Source organism: Elgaria multicarinata, chromosome 2, assembly GCF_023053635.1.
Source record: "Elgaria multicarinata webbii isolate HBS135686 ecotype San Diego chromosome 2, rElgMul1.1.pri, whole genome shotgun sequence".
Lineage (NCBI taxonomy): Eukaryota > Metazoa > Chordata > Lepidosauria > Squamata > Anguidae > Elgaria > Elgaria multicarinata.
In genome coordinates, this window is record NC_086172.1 from 67,985,235 (window position 1) to 68,009,708 (window position 24,474).

General features: G+C 42.5%; 1 protein-coding gene across 1 annotated transcript in view; it reads right to left on the minus strand.

The window, feature by feature from the left end:
• The window catches only part of PDIA5 (protein disulfide isomerase family A member 5), a 174,577-nt gene extending 165,462 nt beyond the window's left edge, over window positions 1–9,115 (minus strand). The window contains exon 1 of the mRNA XM_063116675.1: window positions 8,957–9,115. Within this exon, the coding sequence (XP_062972745.1) occupies window positions 8,957–9,046 (90 nt within the window). The 5' untranslated portion in view covers window positions 9,047–9,115. The remainder of the gene's footprint in view (window positions 1–8,956) is intronic.
• Between the last annotated feature and the right edge of the window lie 15,359 nt (window positions 9,116–24,474).

A 24,474-nucleotide genomic window follows, 5' to 3' on the forward strand; every position in this document is an offset into this window, starting at 1 on the left:
GTTGATTTAGTGTGCTTTGAGATTTCCCCAACCATAGTAGGTTTGTATTTTTTGTTGGAATCAACAAAATGTTCATTAAATATCCTCCATATAACTTTGGTATGAAGAAGCTGTAACATATTTATTACATATCAATCACCCCAAATGGAATCAAACTCAATGCAAATTACTTACATGGAAACATGGTTAGGCTCAAAACACAGATGTCTGGCACAAGAGGTGAAGGACATAAGAAGAGCCATGTTGGATCAGACCAATAGTCCATCCAGTCCAGCATTTTATTTACACAGTGGCCAACCAGCTGCTGATGGGAAACCCACAAGCAGACATGAGTGCAACAGCACTCTCCTGCCCACGTTCCCCAGCAACTGGTGTACATAAGCATACTGCCTCTGATACTGGAAGTAGCATAGAGGCATCAGGAATAGAAGCCAATGATAGCTTTCTCCTCCAGGAATTTGTCCAGTCCTCTTTTAAAGCCATCCAAATTGGTGACTATCACTACATCTAGTGGTAGCGAATTCTATAGTTTGGCTATGTGAAGAAGTACTTCCTTTTACCTGTCTGGAATCTCCATCAATCAGCTTCGTGGGCAAGATCGCACACCCTCCCATTCCATGTATGAAAGTCAACTAGCTTAGCAGCTGGAACTCCCTCCAACACATGAGACAGGACAGCACCTGAAAGCAACACTCTCACTTAGGGGGTCTCAGGTCAGACTGTGTGTTACACAGAGCTCTGTCCTTGAACACCTTGCCACAGCTTCCCTTCCAACAGCATCTCTTAATGCTTAACAGGATCTCTTCTCGATCCTCCCAGAGTGCAGGACACGGAATAATGGGCTTAAGTTAAAGGAAGCCAGATTCCAGCTGGACATCAGGAAAAACTTCCTGGCTGTTAGAGCAGTACGACAATGGAATCAGTTACCTAGGGAGGTTGTGGGATCTCCCACACTAGAGGCATTCAAGAGGCAGCTGGACTACCATCTGTCAGGGATGCTTTAGGGTGGATTCCTGCATTGAGCAGGGGGTTGGACTCGATGGCCTTGTAGGCCGCTTCCAACTCTGCTATTCTATGATTCTATGATCTGCCTCCCAAGGCAGCTGGCTCATTCTGCCTAATGATAGAGCCAGCTCTGAAAACATAAAAAGTTTTAATGGCAATGATAATTTAAAGAACGTTCGAGTTGTCATGGACAGACCCTATTGTCATGGACAGACCACTTCCTGGTGAAATTTGGTCTCATGGTGCCATTCCTCCCCTGCACAGGTGGGTGACCCATTCAAATGATCCGCCCCAGGAGACTTATGGAATCCGAGCGATTCCTGAATGCTTTGGGGGAATTTTCAGTAGCCAGCACCAGCGATTCTGCTGAGGCTCTTGTCGCACTATGGAATCGTGAGGTGCAAAGGGCCATTTGCACAATCACTCCTGAGCACCCTCTTCGACACTGTGGAGTTTGGAAGACCTCCTGGTTTACTGGGAAGCTTCAGGCAATGAAACAGGTCAGAAGACAGCTATTATTATTATTATTATTATTATTATTTATTTATATCATGAAGGTGACCAAACATGCATAAGAGCGTATAATCCAGCCTACTGTGTGGCAGTGAAGGCAGAAAAGAAGGCCTACTTTGCTGCCTCCATTGCATCCTCAAGTTGTTGTCCAGCTGAGCTTTTCTGAGTGGTTCAGGGATTAATTACATCTAACCCACCCAATCCAATACTAGAACCCTCAAGCGCTCACTGTGATGAATTTGCAAGACACTTCAGGGATAAAATGGCTCACTTTCATGCTGACTTGTATGCTGCTATTGATTCAGAGTCTGATGAGCTGTCCAGTGCATTGTCTTATCCTGTTTTGTGGGATCAGTTTCAGATTTTGGAGCCTGACGATGTGGACGAGACGCCCATTCCTGGACAGAGATAGCCTAGCCACAGTCATTCATGCACTGGTAACCTCACGATTAGACTACTGTAATGCACTCTATATGGGGCTACCCATGTATGCGGTTTGGAAGCTGCAGCTTATGCAGAACGCAGCAGCTAGGGTGCTCACTGGGACACCTAGCTCTGTCCACATAAAACCAGTGTTAAAAGAACTGCACTTGCTGCCTGTTAGCCACCAAGCCACGTACAAGGTTATGCTATTATCTTACAAAGTCCTAAACAACTTGGGACTAGGATACCTAACAGACCGCCTTCCGTTATATGCACCCAGGCAACATTTACAATCTTCAGAGGAGGCCCTGCTCGTCATCCCAACAAGAAGAGAATGTCGCCATGAAGAACCTCGATGGTGGGCCTTCTCTGTAGCAGCACCCGCCCTCTGGAAAACCCTCCCTCGTGCAGTTTGGGAGGCGGAAAATGTAATAACTTTTAAACACCTCCTAAAGACATATCTTTTTAAACAAGCCTTCCCTGGACTGTAATTTATTTTGGTTTTATGTGATTTAAAAGTTTAAACTGGATTTTATGGTTGTAGCTGCAAACTGCCCAGAGAGCTTAGGCTGTTGGGCAGTATAAATATGAAATAAATAAATAAAATTCATTTGGTCAGCTAGGAGAATAACATGTTACGGGGTCTGTTGAAGGAGTAAAAGCAAGCAAACCACAATGGGAAGAGAATGAATTCGAGTTAAAAGGTACTCCAAGAGCCAATTTGGCCAACACTTATTTACTAGAAGGATGACCCTGAACATAAAATATCCTGACAGACACTCATTCAGTCTTCAGACATCCAGATTCTACTTGCCTTGGAAACATTCCACTGCTCAATTTATTTATTCCCCCCCCCCCCAAGAATTTCTATCTAAAATCTGCTCTGCCACAAGCAGGGCCTATTGTGTTTTGTCATCCTCAGAGGGGAGTTAAAACCTTTGAATAAACATTTCAAAAACACAGCTCCTTCCCTGAAAAATTCATAAGTCAAGTTCTACTTCAATACATTCTGCTTTTGAAGAAGAAAGCCAAGAATTAGAAAGATGCAGTTGTGTGTGTGTGTGTGTGTTTTTAAAAAACTTTCATTTTCTTTGCTGCATTGGACAAATAGCCAAGAGCTTAATTGGCAGAAAGCAGCCTCCAGTTTTCTATGTCCAGCATGAAAAAAATTCAGGGTATGACTCCAAGGAATATGGAAAATACACTGTAATAATTAAAGTCATTGAGAACTAAGAGTTTTCAAAGTCAGATTCTAAGTAACCTAGGTTCGAGGGTTAAACATTTTGTTTGGAGAAAGGGGGAAGGCATGTTAAGCAAACGTTCAATTAGTCACTCCAATTACTTCACCTCAAACTAGGAACTGAGAATGATAGTGTCCTTTTGGTACAACAATACAATCTCCAATCAGCCATATGCAAACTCTCAATAGCACAATAAAGGAAAAAATAGTAAATTACTACAGAGTAAGCCTTAATTAACACAGCAAGACTGAGTAAACATACATAGGACTGCAATGCAAATCATTCAGTGTTAGTCTAGCTGCAAATCACCGCCTTGCACACATGTTTGTAAGAGATTGTTTTTTCTTACAATAATAAGAAAAATTGTTGGGGGGGTAATGGGGGGGGGAGAGAAAGGGACTCCTCCTAGACTGATCCCTAAATTGCAGCTATGAGACTCAGATCCTGCAAAGGGTGGGGTGGGAAAGACATACACATGCTTAACATTACACCCAATGTGCAATCACATTAAAAGTAAACATAAAGCTAAATCATGTTTCTCTTTGGAATTTGACCTAAAGTATTCAATCTAATTTGCTGCAACCAACCTTATTTGGATGACACAATAACCAACTGTGGGTTAAATAGTCAGCAGCGGGTTATTGTGTCATCTGTTGAGACTTTTTCACACCATGGTTGGTTATTCAGCCAAAATAACCAATGTAAATAAACAACGCTGTGCAAAATTGATTATTTGAACAACTGTTGGTTATCAAGTCATGTGTCAGGCACCATTGACTATTTTGTCACATATAGTTGGTTATTTTTGACAACTAGAGTCCCTTGGCAAGTGTGACCAAAGCAGCTGCTCTAGTCCAGCCAGCAGAACTCGCAATGGCTGATGGGATACCAGCAGGAGCTCTGGGTGGGGGGAAGAGGGCGGGGATGTGTCAAACACAGCGTTGACTAATAGTCAACTTGATGCTGGCCTTAATCCATACCACTGTTGATTATAATCATGTCATGTGGAGTGTAAACCCTCGATAATCAAACGTGGAATTGACTATTAAAACACCATGGATTATTGTGTTGTCCGAACACAGCCATTGAATTATGAGGTACTGATCTATTTCAAAGTAATGCCAAGATAATATAGACCACCAAGTTAAAAACAATAATACAACTGAGCAGAAATATTTTATTGTGCATGAAAGAAATTGGATGTTAAGCTCAGCATAAGCAAAGCAAAGAAAACAGAATAAATTGGGACAGTAAATAAGATAGGCAACCTACAATGGCAGAGAGTAGCATATTCATGTCATTTCTGAAAGGGCAAGACAATAACAGAGGTTCTGAATATTGCAGGGTTGAGAACAGAAATTTAGAGCAGGGACAGCCAGGCTGCAGGCTTATGGGATCAACTGATTTTTCATCAGAACCCAAAGTTCGAGCAACTAGACCCAGGTGCAAAATATTAGCTTGTGAGGGTTGCAAGTGACACTCTTAGAATAAAACAGCAAGGGCACTTGCTGCCTATTCAGCCTAGGAATTTGTTTTAAATCCCTGAACTGAGCTTACTGTCTTCTCACACAAAACTCTATTCCTGATTTTCCTCCCAACCAAGCTTCCTTCCATCTCACTAACCCAAATTTTGTTATTTAATATTGGGAGTCAAAAACCCTTGATCTACTGCAAGTCACCCAGAGATCTACCAATAGTTCCCAATCTACCTTCTGCCCATCCTATGATAAAGCCCTAAAAATGGCCACCAATTTGGATGGCTTTAAAAATTCCTGGAGGAGAACGCTATCAATGGCTACTAGTCTTGATGCCCCTATGCTACTACCAGTATCAAAGGCAGTGTGCCTATGTACAGTAGTTACTTGGAACATGGGTGAGAGGGTGCTGTTGAACACCTGTCCTGCTTGTGGGTTTCCTGTAAACAGCTGGATGGCCACGGTGTGAACAGAATGCTGGACTAGATAGAGCTTGGTCTGATGCAGCATAGCTCCCTCTATATTCCCTGGGAGTTGTAGCACATTTTTTAAATTTTATTTTTCCTTTCTAACCATGCACAGGATTGTGCCCTAAGTCACACAGAAGATAGTGAATGTCCTTTGTCTTATTTAAAAGAGCTTGATTTATCACATAGCTTCGTTATAGACTAATCCAAACAATCCAACACCTCTGTCCATGTCAAATACACCCACCAAACAAATAGACCCATCCACAGAATGCACCATTCCACAAGTTTTTAACTAGAAGACCCAACTTGTACTGTTGTGATTCATTTCACGAGGCTCAACCAAGTATCTTTTTAAAAACAAAGCATACTACACCCTATAAAGGCAAACAAAACTTTTCCTTGAAAAAATCTAGTTGGGTAACAAAACATTTAGATCAATGTAAACTATGTTTTTACAAGGAAACATAATATCTTATTATCAGCTCTGTCATCACACAAGTAGGACAGTCTGTACATGAGAACACCTTGCAAGCAGCACTTGGAGACCTAGTATTAAAAACAAAACAAAATAACAGTCTTCACACACGGTAAGAAAGAAAACAGTCAGGTAGCAACAGGAAGTCTCAGCGGTGGGATCCAGATGCAGTAATGCCATCAAGGAGCCCAGGAAGCAGAAAGGACAATGATATTTAAACAGAGACCACATCCACCCCTGCTAACCCTTGCAGGTTTTCACAGATATAGTCTGAGTAATATTTAGATCCATACATCTAACCAGTGCAGCTCTAGTCCCAGGTCCATTAGTCATCACGCTCTGCTCAGGATGGCAGTGACATCCGTGATGAGGAAATTGTTCACAAACAAAAACCCTTTTTCAATTAGGACTTTGACAAAACTCTGGAGGTTGATTGGAAGAGCATGTACCTTTTGAAGGAAACAAACATTCATAAAACATTTCCTGTTGACATCTATACACAGGGACTTAAGGTGTCCCAATAAAATAGCAAGGGAAATAGCCAGTGTGTTTTCTCAGTATTTTCCACTTCTCAAAGAGTAGATGAGACAAAAACCCAGCATTTTGAATGTACGACTTCAGACTGTATGTTCCTCCATTAAAAGAAACAAGTCACTATGCACAGAAAAATAAATGTCAGGGAAAGGGTTCTTGCCTTAGCCGTCTCCCTAATCTGCTTGTTTCCTATGCACAAGAATCTTTTTTCATGGGGAGTATTCCATCATGTGATCCACCACCTGCAGTGATACAGTCCAGACATAGGTTTGCCACCTCTCCCACTATCTGCGAGAACCAGAATGAAGCTGACATCACCTAGTGCCATTGAAGATCGGGTTGTATTATTTCATTATAAAATTAATGCAGACACCAGTTGCCTTTTAGCTTCAGGGACACAGCTTGTTGGAACTGTGTAGCTGGCTGCACACATTAGGAATATAGGGCTTTTTGCTTGGGTTTTTACTTTTCCTTCCAAGCCAAGAGACATAAGGCCTGTGCTAGAGGCAAAAAGTAATTGAAGACCTACCAACTCTTTTTCCAGGTTTGGCAAATCCTGCACTGCATTCGTGGCTACTGTATTGAGTGGGTGGGGCATTTAGATTTGGGGGAAGGAGTAAGGATGGTGGGTAACCAACAAGACCACAACAATACATTTTGTTTGCTGCAGGCTCCTCATTCTATTTCAGAAGTGCACTTCTGTTGACTGAGCGAGTGTCAGGAAATTAAGAGGTTACCCAGGTTATGATTATTTGTCAAGGGACAGAAGGAAGTCTAATCCCACCCAGTAAGTTAAATAGAAGTATTCATGCAAGCATTCATGTTAAACAACCTTCTGACTTATTCATGTTAAGCTCTTTACAGAATCAATTAAGAGAGTTTTAAAAGCTTTTTCCCCACCACGGAAAAAAAAGCTCCACTTTAACAGCTAGCATGATTAAACAGTTTGTGGTGCTCTTCGCATTTAAATTATACCATACCTCGATATTGCTGGATGTGCTGTCAAAGCTTTTCCACTCAGTGCTCAGAACTTTAAGGTGTTCTTGATTTTCTCAACATTTATATATATATGAATTCTATTGAGCAAAGTATATCTATGCATATAGAAATATCGGGGTATGGGAGGGAGAGGAAGAAGTGAAAGAAAGAATTCTCCCTGAAATTGCTTCTGATTTTGACACCACTAAGTCAGATCTCCTATATAAAATTGTAAACTAAATTTTCCCAAGAATAAAAGCGGAGCTTGACTATTTACTGCAAATGGGGGGGGGGGAGGAAGTATGGCAGGTCAATGTGGATAAGTTCAATAACGTTCTTCAAAAGTTTTTATTTTTTTAAAAAAATCCTTTCCTTTTTTTAATTGACAAACAAATCAGGTCCTTCACTGAGATACGCATTTGAGAGTAGAGAGAGGTCATAAAAAGAAAGTCTACAAAGTTGCAGTGGAAATGGGGGGAAAAACACACAAAACCTACCAGTTGTTTTGAAACTGAGGTAGGAAAAAGACAAGGAGAATAAAGGGAACTGGAAAGCAAACAAGAAGAAGAATGAGGCATTACACAGACAGAAGAATCTAAGCACCCACGTGTGCCTCAAATGTCAACCCTCTATCCTTTTGCCACCCCATCACTCAGGAGGAAGTAACTCTATATCATCTTATGCAGTTCAGACTATATATACATATATTTCCTAGTCATATGTCTCTAACTTTTAAGATTTTTCTTTTTTCACCAACAAAAAAGGTGCCAGTCTGAACACAAGGTGGTAAGTCTCATTGAACTCACTGAGACCTCCTTCTGAGGAAACATACCTAAGATTACAAAGTAATAAACATTCCTGTATGTATCTACTTGGCAATAAGTCCCGCTGATCCCGGTGGGATTTCCTTCAGAGTAAACGTGCACAGGACCTGAGCAATGAAACACCAGCACCAACACGCATGGTTTAGTCCACAATCCTATATAATACTTAGCGGGAGCTAGTTCCACAGAACGCAAAACGACTTACTTCCGAGTAGATGTGCCTAGGATTGCATTGTTAAGCAATAACTATCCCAGCAATATTACAGAAGACAACTCGTTCTACTATGATGAATTCGGATGACCTCTTTCATTTCTATGTTGCCCATTATAAAAATATATACATTTTCAAAAGGAGAAAGAGAAGGGGGAGGAGGAATGCACATATTTATATTTTGCACTAAATTCAGTCCAGAGTTAACGATCTGAACTACCCTTACCACACTGCCCTCACAGAAATGATTTCCACCCACTGTAAAATAACACGAAAGACAATGTAACGGTGCCGCTGGGGAGGGTGACTATAGATTGTATAACCATCCAGAAGCGGCAGCGTAGACTATGCAGTCCGAGAATCTGAGGCAGTTCAGCCGGGAGAAGGGCTTGTGCGGCTGAGACAACTAGAGAGCCCTGGGAGTAGCAAGGCTTCTCCCTCCGACTCAGCAACAGCCGGGCAATGGGTGCCTGCAAGCGGAGCGCGCTCCAAAGCAACGCCGAGCCTCGGCAAGCAGTTCCTCCGGCGAGGGACGCTTCGCCCTTCCCCTCCACGCTCCCGAAGGCCAGAGAAGTTTTAACTTCTGCTCGTGCCGGAGCTTCCCCAGCCACTTGTTCCTGCGGCTTCTCTTTGACAGCCAAGCTGTGCACTCGGCCAGGCTCCCCCAAAGCCAGCTCCCCCCCGCCCCCGCCCTCCACCAGTCCCGTGGCACGCCAAAAATCTCCGGACCACTCGCCCCCCTCCCCGCCGCGTCCTTCAGGAAACGCCCCCTGGATCAGAAACCCACTCCACGAAAGCAGCACTCACCAAAACAGCGAGGAGGAGGAGGAGCGGCGGCGACCACATTCTCCCTCCAAAGCACGGAGTCCTTCCAAAGCTGTGCCCCAGCAGAGCCATGATCAGCCAGCTCTTACTCCCGCTCGCGCTGGAAGAACGAGCCGCGGCTGCTGCTACTACTGCTGCCACGTCTGGCTAGGCATGCGCAATCCATTGGGGGGGGGGGGAAATCCTGCTATACTGGAACTGAGTAGTGAGCGGTGAGGGGCATGACGGGGGTTGTAGTTTCTCCGGCGTGGGCGGCTCGGTGGTTGAGTAGGACGAGGAAACAGGTGGCAAGAAGAGTTAGAACGCCCGCGCGCATTCTCAAGTCAGCGCTTCGTTTGCGTGAGAAAGAGGGAGCGAAGAGCGCTCCGCAGGAAAGGAGTGAGGAATGCGCTGGGAAATCCCCGCTCAGCTGGTAGTTAACAGTTAAGGGAGGAGAGGAGGGCTGGCTTCGGACTACACGCTAATCAACGGTTGCTTTCCATTTTGTTCCTATAACGCTCCCACGTTCCCCCTTTGATTAGCGTGTCGTCCGAACCCGGCCGAAGACAGCCTTGAGACGTTTTGCTTAGGTATGGTCTGGTTGCTGCTACTGAGGGCATTTTTTTCCGTTCGTTTATCATTTTCGGTAAATAATGAGCACTGGATTGACATGATGGTTTACCGTGACTATGGGCCATGTATCATGATTTCTTGTGTAGGTTTATTTTTGTGTAAACTATTATATTATTGACATCTTCAAAATAATAATAATAATAATAATAATAATAATAATAATAATAATAATAATAATTCAAGAGCAGTTCTTGGTCATTTACTTTAACAGTTCTACTGTGATTTACACCAACCTGACATGTACTGACTTGCATACCTCTTCTATTGTCACATTACAGTTTCAACAATCCCATAAAAGGGGCACCTTACAGATTTGTTTTTAAAAGTGCTTTTATCAAACAGAGGTGGCACCTCTCACAGATCCATAAGGGCTGTTCTAATCAATATTTTTTTAAAAAGCTGGATAACAAATGTCTAGATCAAACATAACAATATCTAATTATTATTGTTACTGCTCAAGTAAGCTAGCCTGTACATGAAAATGCCTTGCAAGTTGCACTTGGAGACCTAGTATTAAAAACAAAACAAAAATGTCTTTTCACGCAGCAAGGCAGTAACAGGAAGGTTCAATAATAGGATTAGGTACAGTTCCAACAATCCCATAAAAGAGGCACTTTACAGATTTGTTTCTAAAAGTGCCTTTTACCAAGCACATGTGGCAGCTCACAGATCCATAAGAGCTTTTCTAACTATCCTATAGCCCAGGGGTCCCCAACCCCCGGGCCACGGACCGGTCCCGGTCCGTGGCCTGTTAGGAACCGGGCCGCGCAGGTGAGCTGCTTTCTCACACCCCCCAGCGTACCTGGGCGTGGGGCGCCATCTCGCCTGCCCAGCTGAAGTGAAACCAGGACACTGGAGTGGGGTGGGGCGGCTTTGGGAAGGCACGCCCGGCCGGAAGCCGCTCTGGGAGAGCGACTTCTGGGAGCGCTGTTCTGAAGCTGCCCCACCCCACTCCAGCATCCTGGCTTCACTTTGGCTGGGCGCCCACCCAGCCGAAGCGAAGCCAGGACGCTGGAGTGGGGGCGGGTGGGGGCTTCCCAAAACCATCCCCTCAAACCCACCCACCCAGGTCCGTGGAAAAATGGTCTTCCAAGAAACCGGTCCCTGGTGACAAAAAGGTTGGGCACCACTGCTATAGCCAACAGAACAAAGTACCTCTCATATAATCTTATATAACAGGCACTCCAGTGTTCCATTACATTAAAACCAGAAGAATGGATGCCAGAGTGCCCTAAAAATATGATGATGATGATGATGATGATGATGATGTTTAAGTCTTGAAAAGGCAGTCAGTTAAAGAAATCTGTAAATAAATAAATAAATAAATAAATGAAATAACCATTGGACCTAGCAATCAACAGCTGTATTAGCTAAGGCAAGCAAGATACAGTTACTTTGTCAGTGCAATTTACAGATGTTATCATTAGTTTATAAATCATTACCATGTAGAGCTACCAGGACCAAAGTCATTGTCCAATATTGCCACTTTTTCTAATACTTGGGTAACTTAGAGAAGGAAGATGACCTCACACATAGAACTAATCCACGTTCTTCAGACAAGAAGCTTCATTTCAGCTTTGATTGTGTATTGAGAACCATTCAAAACTTCAAGTAAACAAATGAAGCACAGCCCGTCCAGAATCAATTTGTGTAACCTTCATTTTGATCATTATATTTGAATGATTATCACATCCAAGATAACTAATTGGTACATTTCCTGATCATATGCATGCAGAGAGCAAGTTCTCTGTCTGGCTTGGCTAGTAAGCCCTGATAGGAATGCTAATGCCTAGGGAAGTAATTGAGCTTATAATATATCTTAATTGTTCACTGCATAATCAGAAAATTTCTTAGCCTAAATCTAAATAGTCTGTAAGATGTCAAAAAGGTGCCTGGGAATCTAACTTACTTCTAGTAACACTGCAAAGGTCAGTTCAAGTAATTACCATGGGCTGCTTTTTGTACTCACATGGGAGTTGTCATCCACACCACTCCAGCATTTATTTATTTGTTCGTAGCTCTGTCCATGTGGGCATCATAATATATGAGCTGAGAGAGCCCACAGATCTTGGCATTTTGGATCATTGAAGATCATAGGAGGTGCTATAGCAGAGGTCCACTGGCTTCCAAATGTCATGTTACTCTCATCGCACAAATGTAGATACTGGCTGGTCTCCGACAACTACAAGAAGTGGCCCAAAGTAACATCTGAATCAGCCCAAGAAAACCAGGCATAATTCACAGTATGATACTTGAAAATATTAGCTGCTTGAGCGTAAAAACGACAACATGCTGTTTTTATGCACGAATAAAAAACTCTCCTTCATAATCCTTGTTTGGGTAGCAGAGCAGATATCTCAGTAAGTGCTCCTCAGTACAATTTAAATTAATATGCATTCCTCTAACCACTTCTCAAGATACAATATTGGAAATGCAAGTAGAGAAATTCCCCACCATCTGCACAACTGACTCCTTTTACACAAATCAGCAAATAGAATCACCAGGTAACTCCTTGTCGCTTTTAAATGGGTTTCCATTCAGCTTATACAGACACAATTATCCCAGTCTGTATGCACTCTTCTGGTTTCGCTTGGATTTCTGAACCTTCAATGATGTTCAGAAATCTTCTTTGATTCCTTTGTGTCAAACCACTTACATCTTCAGATGGTCTAAAATACAGTAACTGCTCCTAAAGAATGCAAAAGCAACCTCAGTATAATTTTTTTTTTTTTTGCAAAGTTAGGTCAGCAGGATGTCTTTTATCAGAGTGGAAAGCAGAAATGCTCCCTGAAATAGTGAAAAGACAGAAAGGGGCGCTTTTTCAACACAGGAGTGGCTTACTTTACATTGAAATTTAAGAAGACTGCCTCTGCAATGAGGAACAACATCACATGATGTTTTGACAATGTTCCTGCTGTAATGCTACCTAGCTTTTACACAGCCATTTTCATCCAGAGATTTCAAAAATGATTCAGATAGGATATAATTGTTATTATAATCCTTTTGCAGGTTGGAAAGTGGCGCTATAGCAACTCCTTGCCAAAAACGACTCAGCAAATCAATGGAAAAGGCAGCTTTGTTGAATCACAGCCCAGGATCAATCCAGGCAGACACATTACCTTTCTTTTTGATGGCTTACCCTGGTAGCTTCTTCTCATAGCTACCAGGGCATGTTTTGTCTGCCTTTATTGTTTGACTTTACTTTTGTTCTCATGACAAATATGTAAGTTTGGTATAACTGAAGTTATGTTTTGTCAGATGTCTGTGGATTCAAAGTTCGATGGAAGGTACGGTTGGCAACTTGGCTTGGTCTTTTATGATGATCTAGCGAAATGGTCTCCAAATGGTTGGGATCTGAATAGAGTTGTGGCCATTAAAACTGGCAGATAGGTGACGCAAGGCCAACCCTAACATTAGGCTAAGTGAGGCCATTACTTCAGGCAACTAATGTTGGTCGTTGGCAGCAAAGTGGTAGAGGAGAGAGCTGAGTGCCACATGACCTGCTCTGTGCCCCCTAACCTACCTTGTCACCTTCAGGTGCTTTGGTGAATGCTATCCCATCATCAATATTTTATTTATTTATTATTTATTTATTGCATTTCTATACTGCCCAATAGCCGGAGCTATTCAGCTGCCAGTCCAGGTGGGTATTTTACATCAGGAGTGGGCAGATTCCTAGATTTAGGTGCTCTAACTGGTCGCGTTGGGAAGAGCTCTGGGAGTTGAAGTCCCAAACATTTGGAGAGCTACCTTCTGTCTACCCTATTGTACATGGAATGGGAGGGGGTACTGTCTTATTCTTTGCCTCAGGCAGCAAAATGTCTTGGGCCAGCCCTGCCATGAAGTCTCTTCAGGTGTTTCTGTCCATGTTCCCGTGAGCCCTGCTTACTATCTCTCTTGGAACTTAGAACAAGAATGGGCAAAAGGTAGATCATCTGATGTCTTGGAATTCAAATTCCAGAAGTTCCTGCAGCATGGCCAATGGCCAGGAATGCTGAGAGTTGAAGTCCAAAACATCTGCTTTCTGCCCATCCTTGCCTTGGGACATTTTCTTTGGTCTGCTGCCTTACCTGCACCTTCTCCTCAGCTGCCTTCTTCATTTCAGCCCTTCCCAAATATAGCCAATTCTGCTGGCCACAATAGCCAAAGGTTAATCAAATTCTGCAATCCTGTGCACATTTACTTGAGTTGAACTCAGTGGGCCTTCACATAAGCATACATAGGATCAGGCTGTAAACCCTGGAGAACATATTCCTGTTTCCTCATGCATCAGTAGCTTTGCTGGGTGTTTCTCACTGTATGAGCACAGATTCATTCTGACTCTTTGTTTCTGAGCTGGTTAAGCACTTATGTGTTGTCCTGGTTGCTAGGCATGCAAATAGGTGTGAAAGTGAGTGGGGAACGATTTTTTTAATGGTAACTCATATCACAAAGGAATTAAGGTTTCCCTTGCACCAAGGAAATAGCTTTGTTTTCTCTGTTTAGGCTCTAAGGATGGAGTGAAGAACCTCAGGCCCAGGTGTCATGACTAAGCCTGTTCCCCTTAGCTTGGGGGAAGGAATTTCAGGCAATCAATCAGAATCAGATACTGAAGCAGAAGAGACGGTGCCAGAAACATACCAGCCTATATGGGGAGGTGATTCTCATGGGCTCTTCACCAGCTGGGAATGAACCTTCACCAGATCTTATCTCTGAAAACATTAACAACACACAACAACACACAGTCTGTGGGAAATCAGTATTCTTCCAAAGGGGAAAAGTATACCACAGACTAAAGTGGGTGGAGCTAAAGGAAGGTGAGAAAAGGTCGGCCCAGCTAGCTTCTTGCTGAAGGCTTCTTCAGAACCAGTCTCCTTGAAGTTAAAGCATTCTGGGAAAAGGCTTTCTTCTTGAAAAGACCATTGTCTTGCTTAGTTTGCATAGTTATGCCTAGAGGAAAGTTCCTAGAGGTTGGACTCTTTTCAGGTGGGAAGAGATATTCATTGCCTGTATAAAGCTTTGTGGATTACGTGGCAGACGTCTTTATTGTCTCCCAGTAAGGTGGGAGGTTTTAGGAAACATGACACCAGGGGCCAAATTCAGCCATCCAAGTCTCCCAGAAGGCCCCAACCCCTTCCCCCAACCCCTGATCGTTTGGTGATTTTGTGGTCTTTGTGCAGTTCTTTCCCCATTCTCAAAGGTCAAAATGCCTCTTCTAAGGATTAGTTTCTGGAAGTAAGAACTTTACGCTACAATATGGCGGCATTTGTGTATGTATGTGTGTGTGCGCACGCTGGAATTCTAGCCAAACTCACCACTGAAATGCAGCCTCTGAGAGCTTCTCTGAAACAGAATTGGGCCCTCAGACTGAAAGAAGTTCTGCATCCCTGTTCTGGTGGTACCAGGTTAAAAAGTTGCTGGTTCCCTCAAGCATCGTTTATGAACTTCCCTCCCATGTAGCTCTGAAGCACTACCACCCGCACTTGTTCCAGCAAAGTGGTTCAGGAGGAGAAGGCAGGCAGACTCACAGAGTTATGGGATGTTGTTATAGTATATCCTGCATATCACCTTTATCAGAGATTGAAATCTGTGCCAGCCCTAGGTCCACTGTAATTGGACGAGATATACAAATGATGACCAGAATCATACCAATGGATATCTCTCATTGGTTATGCACATTTTATGCAAACCTGTGCCCTCTTCAGTCTTTTTTTAATGATGCAGTTCCTCTTTTTTGACCATTTATTGGTACCCACCCTAAGTCCAGTGTTCTCCTTGCCAAGCTTCATGTACCCACCCTAAGCTTCAGTGTTCTCCTTGCCAAGCTCTTTAAGATGAGATCTTTATAATGAGCAATGCCAAGGAATAAACTATCTACATGCAAAGCATGTACTGTACTACTGAGCTATGGATCTTTTGTGTAGGTTAAGGCTGACAAAGGAAGAGAGAGGATCATTCATAATGGAGAGAGAATGAGAGAGCACACGATCTTGAGGCTGGCTCTCAAATTGCAAACTTTTTGCAAGGAACTAATATTATGCCTGCACTGGACCTGCATGTACATTGTTAAAAAGAAGGAAAATTATTGCCCATTGTTCAGGGTAATACCTATTCAGCATTTCTACAGTCTCCCTGGGACTAACCAATGGCCATGGGGTGAAACAAGAGGCCCTCAGCACCACATTCTGGGTACATCCTTCCAGAAAGGACTAGAGCTATCATAACAATTTGCCACTCAATTCTAACGTAGGGCACATCTACACGAAGGGTTGCTTCGCAGTAACGGCACATCATCTACATGACACAGCCAACCAGGGGCAAACTCTGGAAACTCAGCTCCAAAAAAGTCAGACACTTACCCTGACATTTTTGGCAGCGTTGCCCATGGCGCCCCTTGATTGGTCACCATGGGCAGTCCTGCACCTCTGAAGAAGTAAAATAAAAATAAAAATGGGGGGAGGAGAGGAATGGGCTGTTCCTCCAACCTTTTAAAAGTTTATTATCTATATCTATGGAGCTCTGCAGATACAGATAATAAAAAGAAAAAGAAATGGGGATATGGGGAGGAACGGGCAGCCAGAGGGAAGAGACATGGTTCACCCAGTTCCTCTCATGTCCTCCTCTGGCTGCCTCGTTCCTCCCCCTCCCATTTTTATTTTTATTTTTCTATTATTAAATTTTAAAAGGGGCGAAGAATGGCCCCATTCCTCCCCTACCCCCCCTTTTTTTTTTACTGCTCCAGAGGTACGGGGCCAGAAAATTCATACTTGCCTTCCTTCCCATGCAGATGCCAGAGGAGATCAGTCTTTATAGCTATTTTATATCTTTTCTCTTATATCCCAATATATCCCTGCCCATGATCTTTATTCCTCCAGGTCCATCACCCTCCACTCTCTGAAGGTTCCCTGCTCCCACCAGAACAGCTGCCTTCCAGGATCATGGATGATGGCTCTTTTACTTCCTTCAGATCCTCCTCAAAACCCACCTTTTATCATAATGCCTTTGGCACAACCCTCTAGCTATTATACCTTACTATAATTACTAAGCTTTAACTACTTAAGTTATAGTAAGTCAAAGTATGTGCAATTTAAATCATACATTGTCCCCCTGTTTACACTGCCGGCCCTCCCCTCCCCCGCGTTAGTTGTTTTTTCTATGTTACAGTTCAGATTGTGAGCCCCACAGGGCAGGGACCTTTTCCTCTTGATGACAGTATATAAATACAATAAATAACAATTATGCTATAATGATAATGATGATGGTGCACAAATATTTTTTAAAAATGTTTCCTAGCGAGATAAGCCTTTTTCTTTCACTGCCATATCTAGCATGGTGCTTTGACAGGACAGGGCCCCAAATATTTATTATTTTCCAGAAGTGTTTTGCCTAAGCAATTTCAACTTGTAGTCAGCCAAATGTTCCCTCAGAACAAAGAAGAGCAAGGTGTTTATCCCCATGGTCTGCACATTCTAACTGCCACAGAATGGTAATACCTTTATTATCATCACTTGAAATGTTACAAAGTCATAAGCAAGTTGCAACATTTTATTTGACCCCAAGAAAGGTATATCCATTCTGTGCTCCTTCTTTTTTCTAATGTGCCAACACTGCTCTCTGCCATTTTTGTGTACATTTTAAACTGGAATCTCTCCAAACAAAGAAGAATCCTCCTTTGGATTTTGTAAAATGCCCTTCTTTGTATCTTTCATGGCATGGAAGTGTACCCAATTATAAAAGTGTGGATAAAAAGTTTTAAAAATCTCATACAAATCTGGGGAGAAAGGGACATCATCCTACCTAAGTGGCAGAGAATACACATCTGACCACCAAACTTCCCCCCTCCCCAAAATGGAGCGCCAAAAGGGGCAAATTTATTTATTACATTTCTATACCACCCAGTAGCAAAGCTCTTTTGGTGGCTCACAACAATTAAAACCATGAAGTACAGCACAATAGAACAAAGTATAAAACTTTTGAAAGTTTAAAACTATGAGCAGTGTAAAGATTTAAAAATGCAGTGACAGATTTAAAAAACAACAGAAGACTAAAATGCTTGAGAAAATAAAAAGGCATTCACCTGGTGCTCAAAAGACCACAGTCTAGGTGCCAGACAGGCCTCTCTGGGGAGGTCATTCTACAACCAGGATGTTACAATGGAAAAGGCCTCTCCTTATATAGCCATTTGTCTCACATCATTTAGTGAGGATCCAGAGAAGGATCTCTGAAGGTGATCTCAGTGTCCTCTTATGGGAGGAGACGATCCTTCAGGTAACCTGGCCTCAAGCCATTTAGGGTTTTGAAAATTAATACCGGCACTTTGAAACGAGCCCAGAAATGGACTGGCAGCTAGTGCACATCATAAGGCACTGCTGTAATATCTTCATATTGACCAGTCCCTGTGAAGTGAAATTACTGTCCCATTTTGACCAGCAAAAGTTTCTGGACCATTTTTAAAGGCAGCCCATGTATAATGCATTTCAGTAATCCAGACAAAAGGTTACCAGAGCACGGATAACTTTAGCTAGCTTATCGCTGCCCAGATAAGGATGTAGTTGGTATATTAGCCTAAGTTGCTAAAACATGTTTTGTGTCACTGCATGTGGCTCCAGTGACATTGGTGGACCCAAGAGCACTCCCAAACTATAAAGTGATCTTAGTTGGGCAGATTAACCACCCATTAACAGCACCTCTGTGTTGTCTGAATTAAGTCTGAGTTTATTCACCTCCCTTTAGTTCATTACTGTGTCTGGTCACTGATTCAGGACACCTATTGCCTCACCTGGATTTGATGAAAAGGAGAGAGAGAACTAGTGTCATCTGCATATTGGTGATTCCTCAGCCCATATCTCTGGATAAGATCTCCCAGCAGTTTCACATTAAACAGCCCAGGGAGTGAAAGAGTCCCATAGCATAGCTGACAATTCACAAAGCAATAATATCCCAGCATCATCTTCTGGAATCAGCCATACAAGTAGGAGTGGAACTACTGAAACACAATATTTCTAACTCCCAACCCAGTTAGCCTATCCAGAAGGATACAATGGCTGATGGTACTGAAAGCTGCTGAGAGATCCAAGAGAATAAGATCACACTCCTCATGATCCACAATTGGCAAAGATCATCCAATAAGCGGTTGCAAATAATCAGTCTGAGTCAAGAACGTCTTGAGTTGATTGGCAAACACCCGCTCAAACACCTGCCTAGGAAGAGGATGTTGACAATTGGCCTATAGCTATTAAGACCTTCTGGATCCAGGTTAGACTTTTTCAGGAGTAGCCTAATACTGCTTTCTTTAAAGAGGCTGGTACCAACCCCTCTCTCCGCGATAATTACAGCCTTCTGGACCTAACCAGACGTTCTTTTTTCTTTTCTTTTTAAACCCATTTGGCAATCTCTGGTGTTCTGAATGCCATTTTGGCACTCTGTAGTCCTACAGATATAGAAGGGGTGATGGTCCAGGGGGCAAAAATGGCCCCTGGACCTCCCACAGTTGCCCACCCCTGCTCTATAACATAAGATGTGCGGAATTGATTTATGGCGCTCATTGCCTTTCAAACATGTTTTTTGTTCCTTTGACTTCTTTATATTTTCCTTTCTATTCCACTTAGCTCTTCCTCAGTGCTAAGAAAGAGTGGTGGGATTGAATCCAGGATCTGCCTTCTGAGGGTGGAAAACCTCCTCTCATGGAACATGTCTCCGCCCCTGCACCACAACTCACCCCAATCAGCAGGGGCTGCTTACTCTCTGTGTAGTTTTGCAGGAGCTGGAGGGGCTGCCATGGGGACAAGGAGGAGGAGGAGGGGGAGCCCTGTTGGACATGCCTAAATCTGGATCCAACCTAACGATTTTCTCCAAGACACAGACATGTACATGTATGGGGTTTTGGGGGTAGAATTTACTTTCTTATTTAATGTTGACTATTTCTGTAAGCCTAACTTCAAAAGTAATTTCAGATTGTGCACATATCTGTTTTAAAAACAAGTGTCTTATGGGTAAACACAAAGCTTTCTTCCACAACCATTTCTGCTCCCAATTTCTCAGTTGCACTTCCTCTTGCTTTTCTAACATTTCAGTATGAATATTTCTCCCTAACAAAGTGTCCTACCGTTAATAATTACTCCGTTTTTTCAGTCATCCTTAGCTCAGTATGATATAACATACTTGCATGTACTACAAAAGTCATCCAAATTTGGAAGTAGTGTTGTTGACAGGTAATGTACGTCTTACAATGATATACTATGAAAGTAATAAAAAATGAGACTTTTTGAACTTTAGGCATACTCAGCTGTGAAAGATGAGAGGCACTTATGGTTTCCAATGGTAACAATAAATAAAGATGGGTTATAGTTAGAAACAAAAGAACTTCAAAATATTCTGAAGTTCTTCGGTTTGTTTTCAAACCCTTTCAGTTATTCAATAAGAGAAGTCTCATGCTATCTGGCCTTGGTTTCTAGGTTACACCAAGGCATATTACATAAAGCTGCCCTATCTATACAATACAGTCGTCCCTAAGAGTGGGTGGTTTATTGGCTAATGGCTAGCCAATAGGAAAATGGAGAGTTCCTGGTGAGCAATCTGTGAGGCCCTAACATTACTGCTTACGCTATAGGGGCAACTGCTTCCGTTGAGGGAGGGAACCATTCATGCTGGGCCAGACACCCAAATTTTCCTTGTCCTGGAAATCAGGTGTCCCTAAACATCAATTCCATATAACTGGCTGCTATATATATTTAAATTAAATATCTATATTCCTCCTTTCCACTATGAAGCCTTCAAGGCACCTCACAACATTAAAAGAAGCTCCATGGCCCTGTTGGACTCCCTTATATTGGGAAACATCTTACTGAGGGAATCCACAAAGCTATCCCTCTGTGCCTCCAGACTGTTGGCCTTCTACCTATCTGCCCACTCAAGCACTTACCCTATGGTCCATCCCCCCTCCCCCACCCTCTGTTCTAAGTACTTGCCATCACTCCAGCTAGATTTGCCAGCTTGGACTGATTACTTGATTTTATTTATTTATTTATTTATTTATTTAATTTATTACATTTTTATACCCCCCAATAGCCGAAGCTCTCTGGGCGGTTCACAAAAATTAAAACCATCATAAAACAACTTGATATGATTAAGATAACATTTTTATATTGTTTGTTTAATTTCTGTACTGCCCAATAGCCAATAGGGCAGTTTGCAACAATATTAGTCAAAGTGGGAGTGGATACAGGGCGAGCCCTAGCATTAGGCAGAGTGGGGTAAGTGCCTCAGGCAGCAGATGTTGGGGGGGGGGCAGCAGCAGCCCCCTGACCATTCCTCCTGAACCCCCCCAGCAATTCCTCTCTGTTGAAGAATAAAGGTGTGTGCCACTTGGCCTGGACTGCACTCACTAACCTAGCCTGCTACCTCCAGGTGCAGTGAGGAAGACACTGGGTCTGTTCGCACATCACAATAAGCCACGCTGAAAGCAAGCCATGGTGGGATGGTGAATCACTCACTAAGCCACACTGCTGCCAACAGATTATCAGGCACTCACTGGGTTGCCATGGTTTGTTTCCTTCTTCATACACCCATCTGCTCGCAGCACATATCCCAGGGGCTTTTGCACCACAACTCATCTACTCCTGCTGTGATGCAATTCCCTCTCCCCTTCCTTGATTTGCAAAGCACTTTCGTTGACATATATATGCTGTATCTTCAAAGGGGGTGGTGGTCCCTTACCTTTTAGGACAAGGTGGCTGAAGGTGTTTTTTAAAAAAGTGTTAAAGAAAGAAAATGCTTTAACGCTTTTTTAAAAAGGTCTCTTTGGCTGCTCCTTGCAGCCAGGGATGAGTAATGTTCCTCTTCCTAGCACAGCTATGTGTGATTGACTTACGGCATGCATCCCGCAATTTGGGCAATGGCAACTTGGGAGTGGGGGTTTAAGTTTCCCTCTCCTTTGTCAAAATTACCACACATACCCTGGAATGCTTTAAAAAAACAACCACAACAACCAGAGACTTTTCTCTTTGTTTAGCAGTCCAGTTCACGTCTTTATGCGGAACGTGGAGGGGAGGACATCATCTTTGTCATTTGCCTCAAGCAGCCCTGGGTGGAAAATGCTGGGTGGAAAATGCCCCTCACCTAGGGGGGAGGCCACATTTGCTCTGACTTAAAAACCCATCATTTTGTAACAGGGTGGCCCCTGCCTGTGCTCTTCCGGGACCAAAATGCACAAAGAGTTGAACAAGTGTTAAGGCTATTTCCCAAGTGGCCCAGAATTTATTCATTTTTTCTGCAGATATAAACATGCTGAAATAAGGAATTCACCCATATTCTTCTAGTTGCACTTATTTAAATATTCACAATACCTGATGTGTGTATGTGTGTTCATGGATGTGCACACATGCACTAAGGCAACACTGGAAACTTATAATGCGTATTATGTCTACCATTGAGTGCATGGCCCCTCCCAAGTGATTTAAAACAGGAAGGACAGCTAAGTGATAAAGACAAGCAATGAAGATAGGTATGTGCAAGTATTACGTTCTATGAAATATAAACTGGGAATAACCCTGAGACACTAATAAAATACAGGCCAGCAGAAATCTTACAGAACAATAGAATGGAGTACAGATGTAACCAAGTGGGTCAGTGGAATGACTTCAACTGCTCCATGTGTGAGAGAGATAAAACAAGTTACTCTTTAAAAAATAATAATCAGGTGGGAAACTTTACTTAGAAATACATACAGAGAGGAAAAAACTACCTGAGCATATACTGTATTTTATGCTTGCTGTTGTTCCCCATCTCGATCCAATCAGAGAGGCAGGTAAGAAATATATTATTATTATTATTATTATTATTATTATTATTATTATTAATGCATCAATGAATAAATTGTAATTGGCAGTGCATGAAAATGTGTGCATGTACAACATGCATGCATGACTTCTGAAATAGAGGAGGGCAGGGAAAAATGCCACCACCTATGTGGTACACTGGGACAAGTTTAGATACACCTAGAGTAAGAGAAACTGTTCAGGGATGCTAAGAGACTGCATAGTGCTACAAGAATTAAAACTACCAAACTTTGATTAATTGAGTTGGATGAATTGTATAAGGATCAAATACTGACAATTACTAACAAGTTTCTGTAAAATATATCTGAAAACATGTTACATTTATGCTGACTCCAGCAAGGAAGGGATTGCTAAAGGAGATCAAAAAGCCCATAAACTGGTTGCATTTTTCTGGATGAGCGACATGGTTACCAATGTTCTGAATTGGCAATCCTTCTTATTACTCTTACTTCATATTGTTTAGCTTCTTTGAGCAGTTGAGAGTTCCCTGGAGCTTCAGTTCTTCTTCCAGCCCACTCAAAAAACCCTAGAATGGCTTTTTCTTCTTCTGGACAAATTTGAACTGTGTAAAATGATCCTTTCTGTCTCTGCACATGCAGGTGGGTGTGATAGATTCCAGGAGTTTCAAATAGCTACTGCCCATCAGAGAAGATTAATCAGAATGCTTTTGTTCACCAGGGATATGACATCATGGTACCTTGCCCCAAAGGCCTTAACATCACCCTGATAAGACAGAGGTATGTGGGTGAAACAAACATGGAGAACAGGAGGATTTACTGGGAGCGGAAAGTGCTTGAGTATGAAATTGCAACAAGGCCAGCAAATAATTCTCTCCCCACCTCTAGCCCTACCATTAGGCAGAGTGATCATCTCAGGTAGCTGATTTCAAGTGCCATGACAGGACAGCAAATTGTTAGTTGTTTTTCTTGCATTTTTACTCCCAGGGAGAGATTATTGTGGAATTTTCTGCATCAGGTTCCAAAAGAACACGACCAACTTTAGGTACTGCACACCTTGACTATAGGACTGGGGACAATTTGCTCTTCTGCCTCAGGGAGAAAAATGTCTTAGGCCAGCACTGAGAAGAAGAAAGGTTTGAGGATGAATATGAAGAAAGGCCCACCTAGCAATGACATTGTTATCTTTTCGTGACAGGTGAAGACCACCCTCTACTGACCCATATCAAGAACACTTATTCACTTAATGTGCATTAAATGTGCTTGTCTCATCTGTCAAATGCTGGAGAGTAAAAGGGCCAAAACAGACCTTACTTGAAATGTGTGTGTCATAACTATGTATTATTTTCATTTTTTTTCTAGAGTAGGCACAGTGCCCCACATCTATATACTGAACCCCCTCCATACACACACCCCTCAGAGGTCCAATCCAGACTGGAGGCCACTGTGCCTGCTCTAGAGTAAAAATGGGTTGCTGGGATGTAGCAGCTAGTCACACATTTAAAATGAAGTATGTTTTAGTCCTAGGAAGCCTCCAAGAATATATGTGCCTTTACAATCTGAGCTATTGCCTGTGTAGTTATATTAGAATTCTTTTCTGTTTAGGGGTCAAAGGCAGCTTAGTGCAGGCCTCATATACTTACATGGAAAAATAACATCTGTAAACAATCTTGGTGAATAAAGACACCCCCCCCAAAAAAAAAGTGTTATAGAGTGATGTCTGATCCCACATTTTATAGACATGAATGCCAATTTTTAATTCAATAATCCAGTTACAGAATGAATAACAGTCAAAGAAGAGGGAAATATAAAGGTATGCTAGGTATGGGACCAGGGGGAAAGGATGGATTTTGCAGAGATAGATCATAATCTCTAGGGAGACTGGGGGAGACTGAAATGTACAGGAAATTAAGACCATTAGCAGTTGGCAAGAACGGCAGGGCAGAAGGTTTGCATATGAGCCAGGGCAACTTATGAAAGGAGATCATTGCAATAAGACGAAGAACTGGAGGCTTGGGAAGTGACGTGCAGGGATCTGAGGTTTGGAAAATGTTGTGTTAAAGACTTACACAGTTTCCAGTTAGCCACAGTAACTTGGCCAAATTACCTTGTTTTT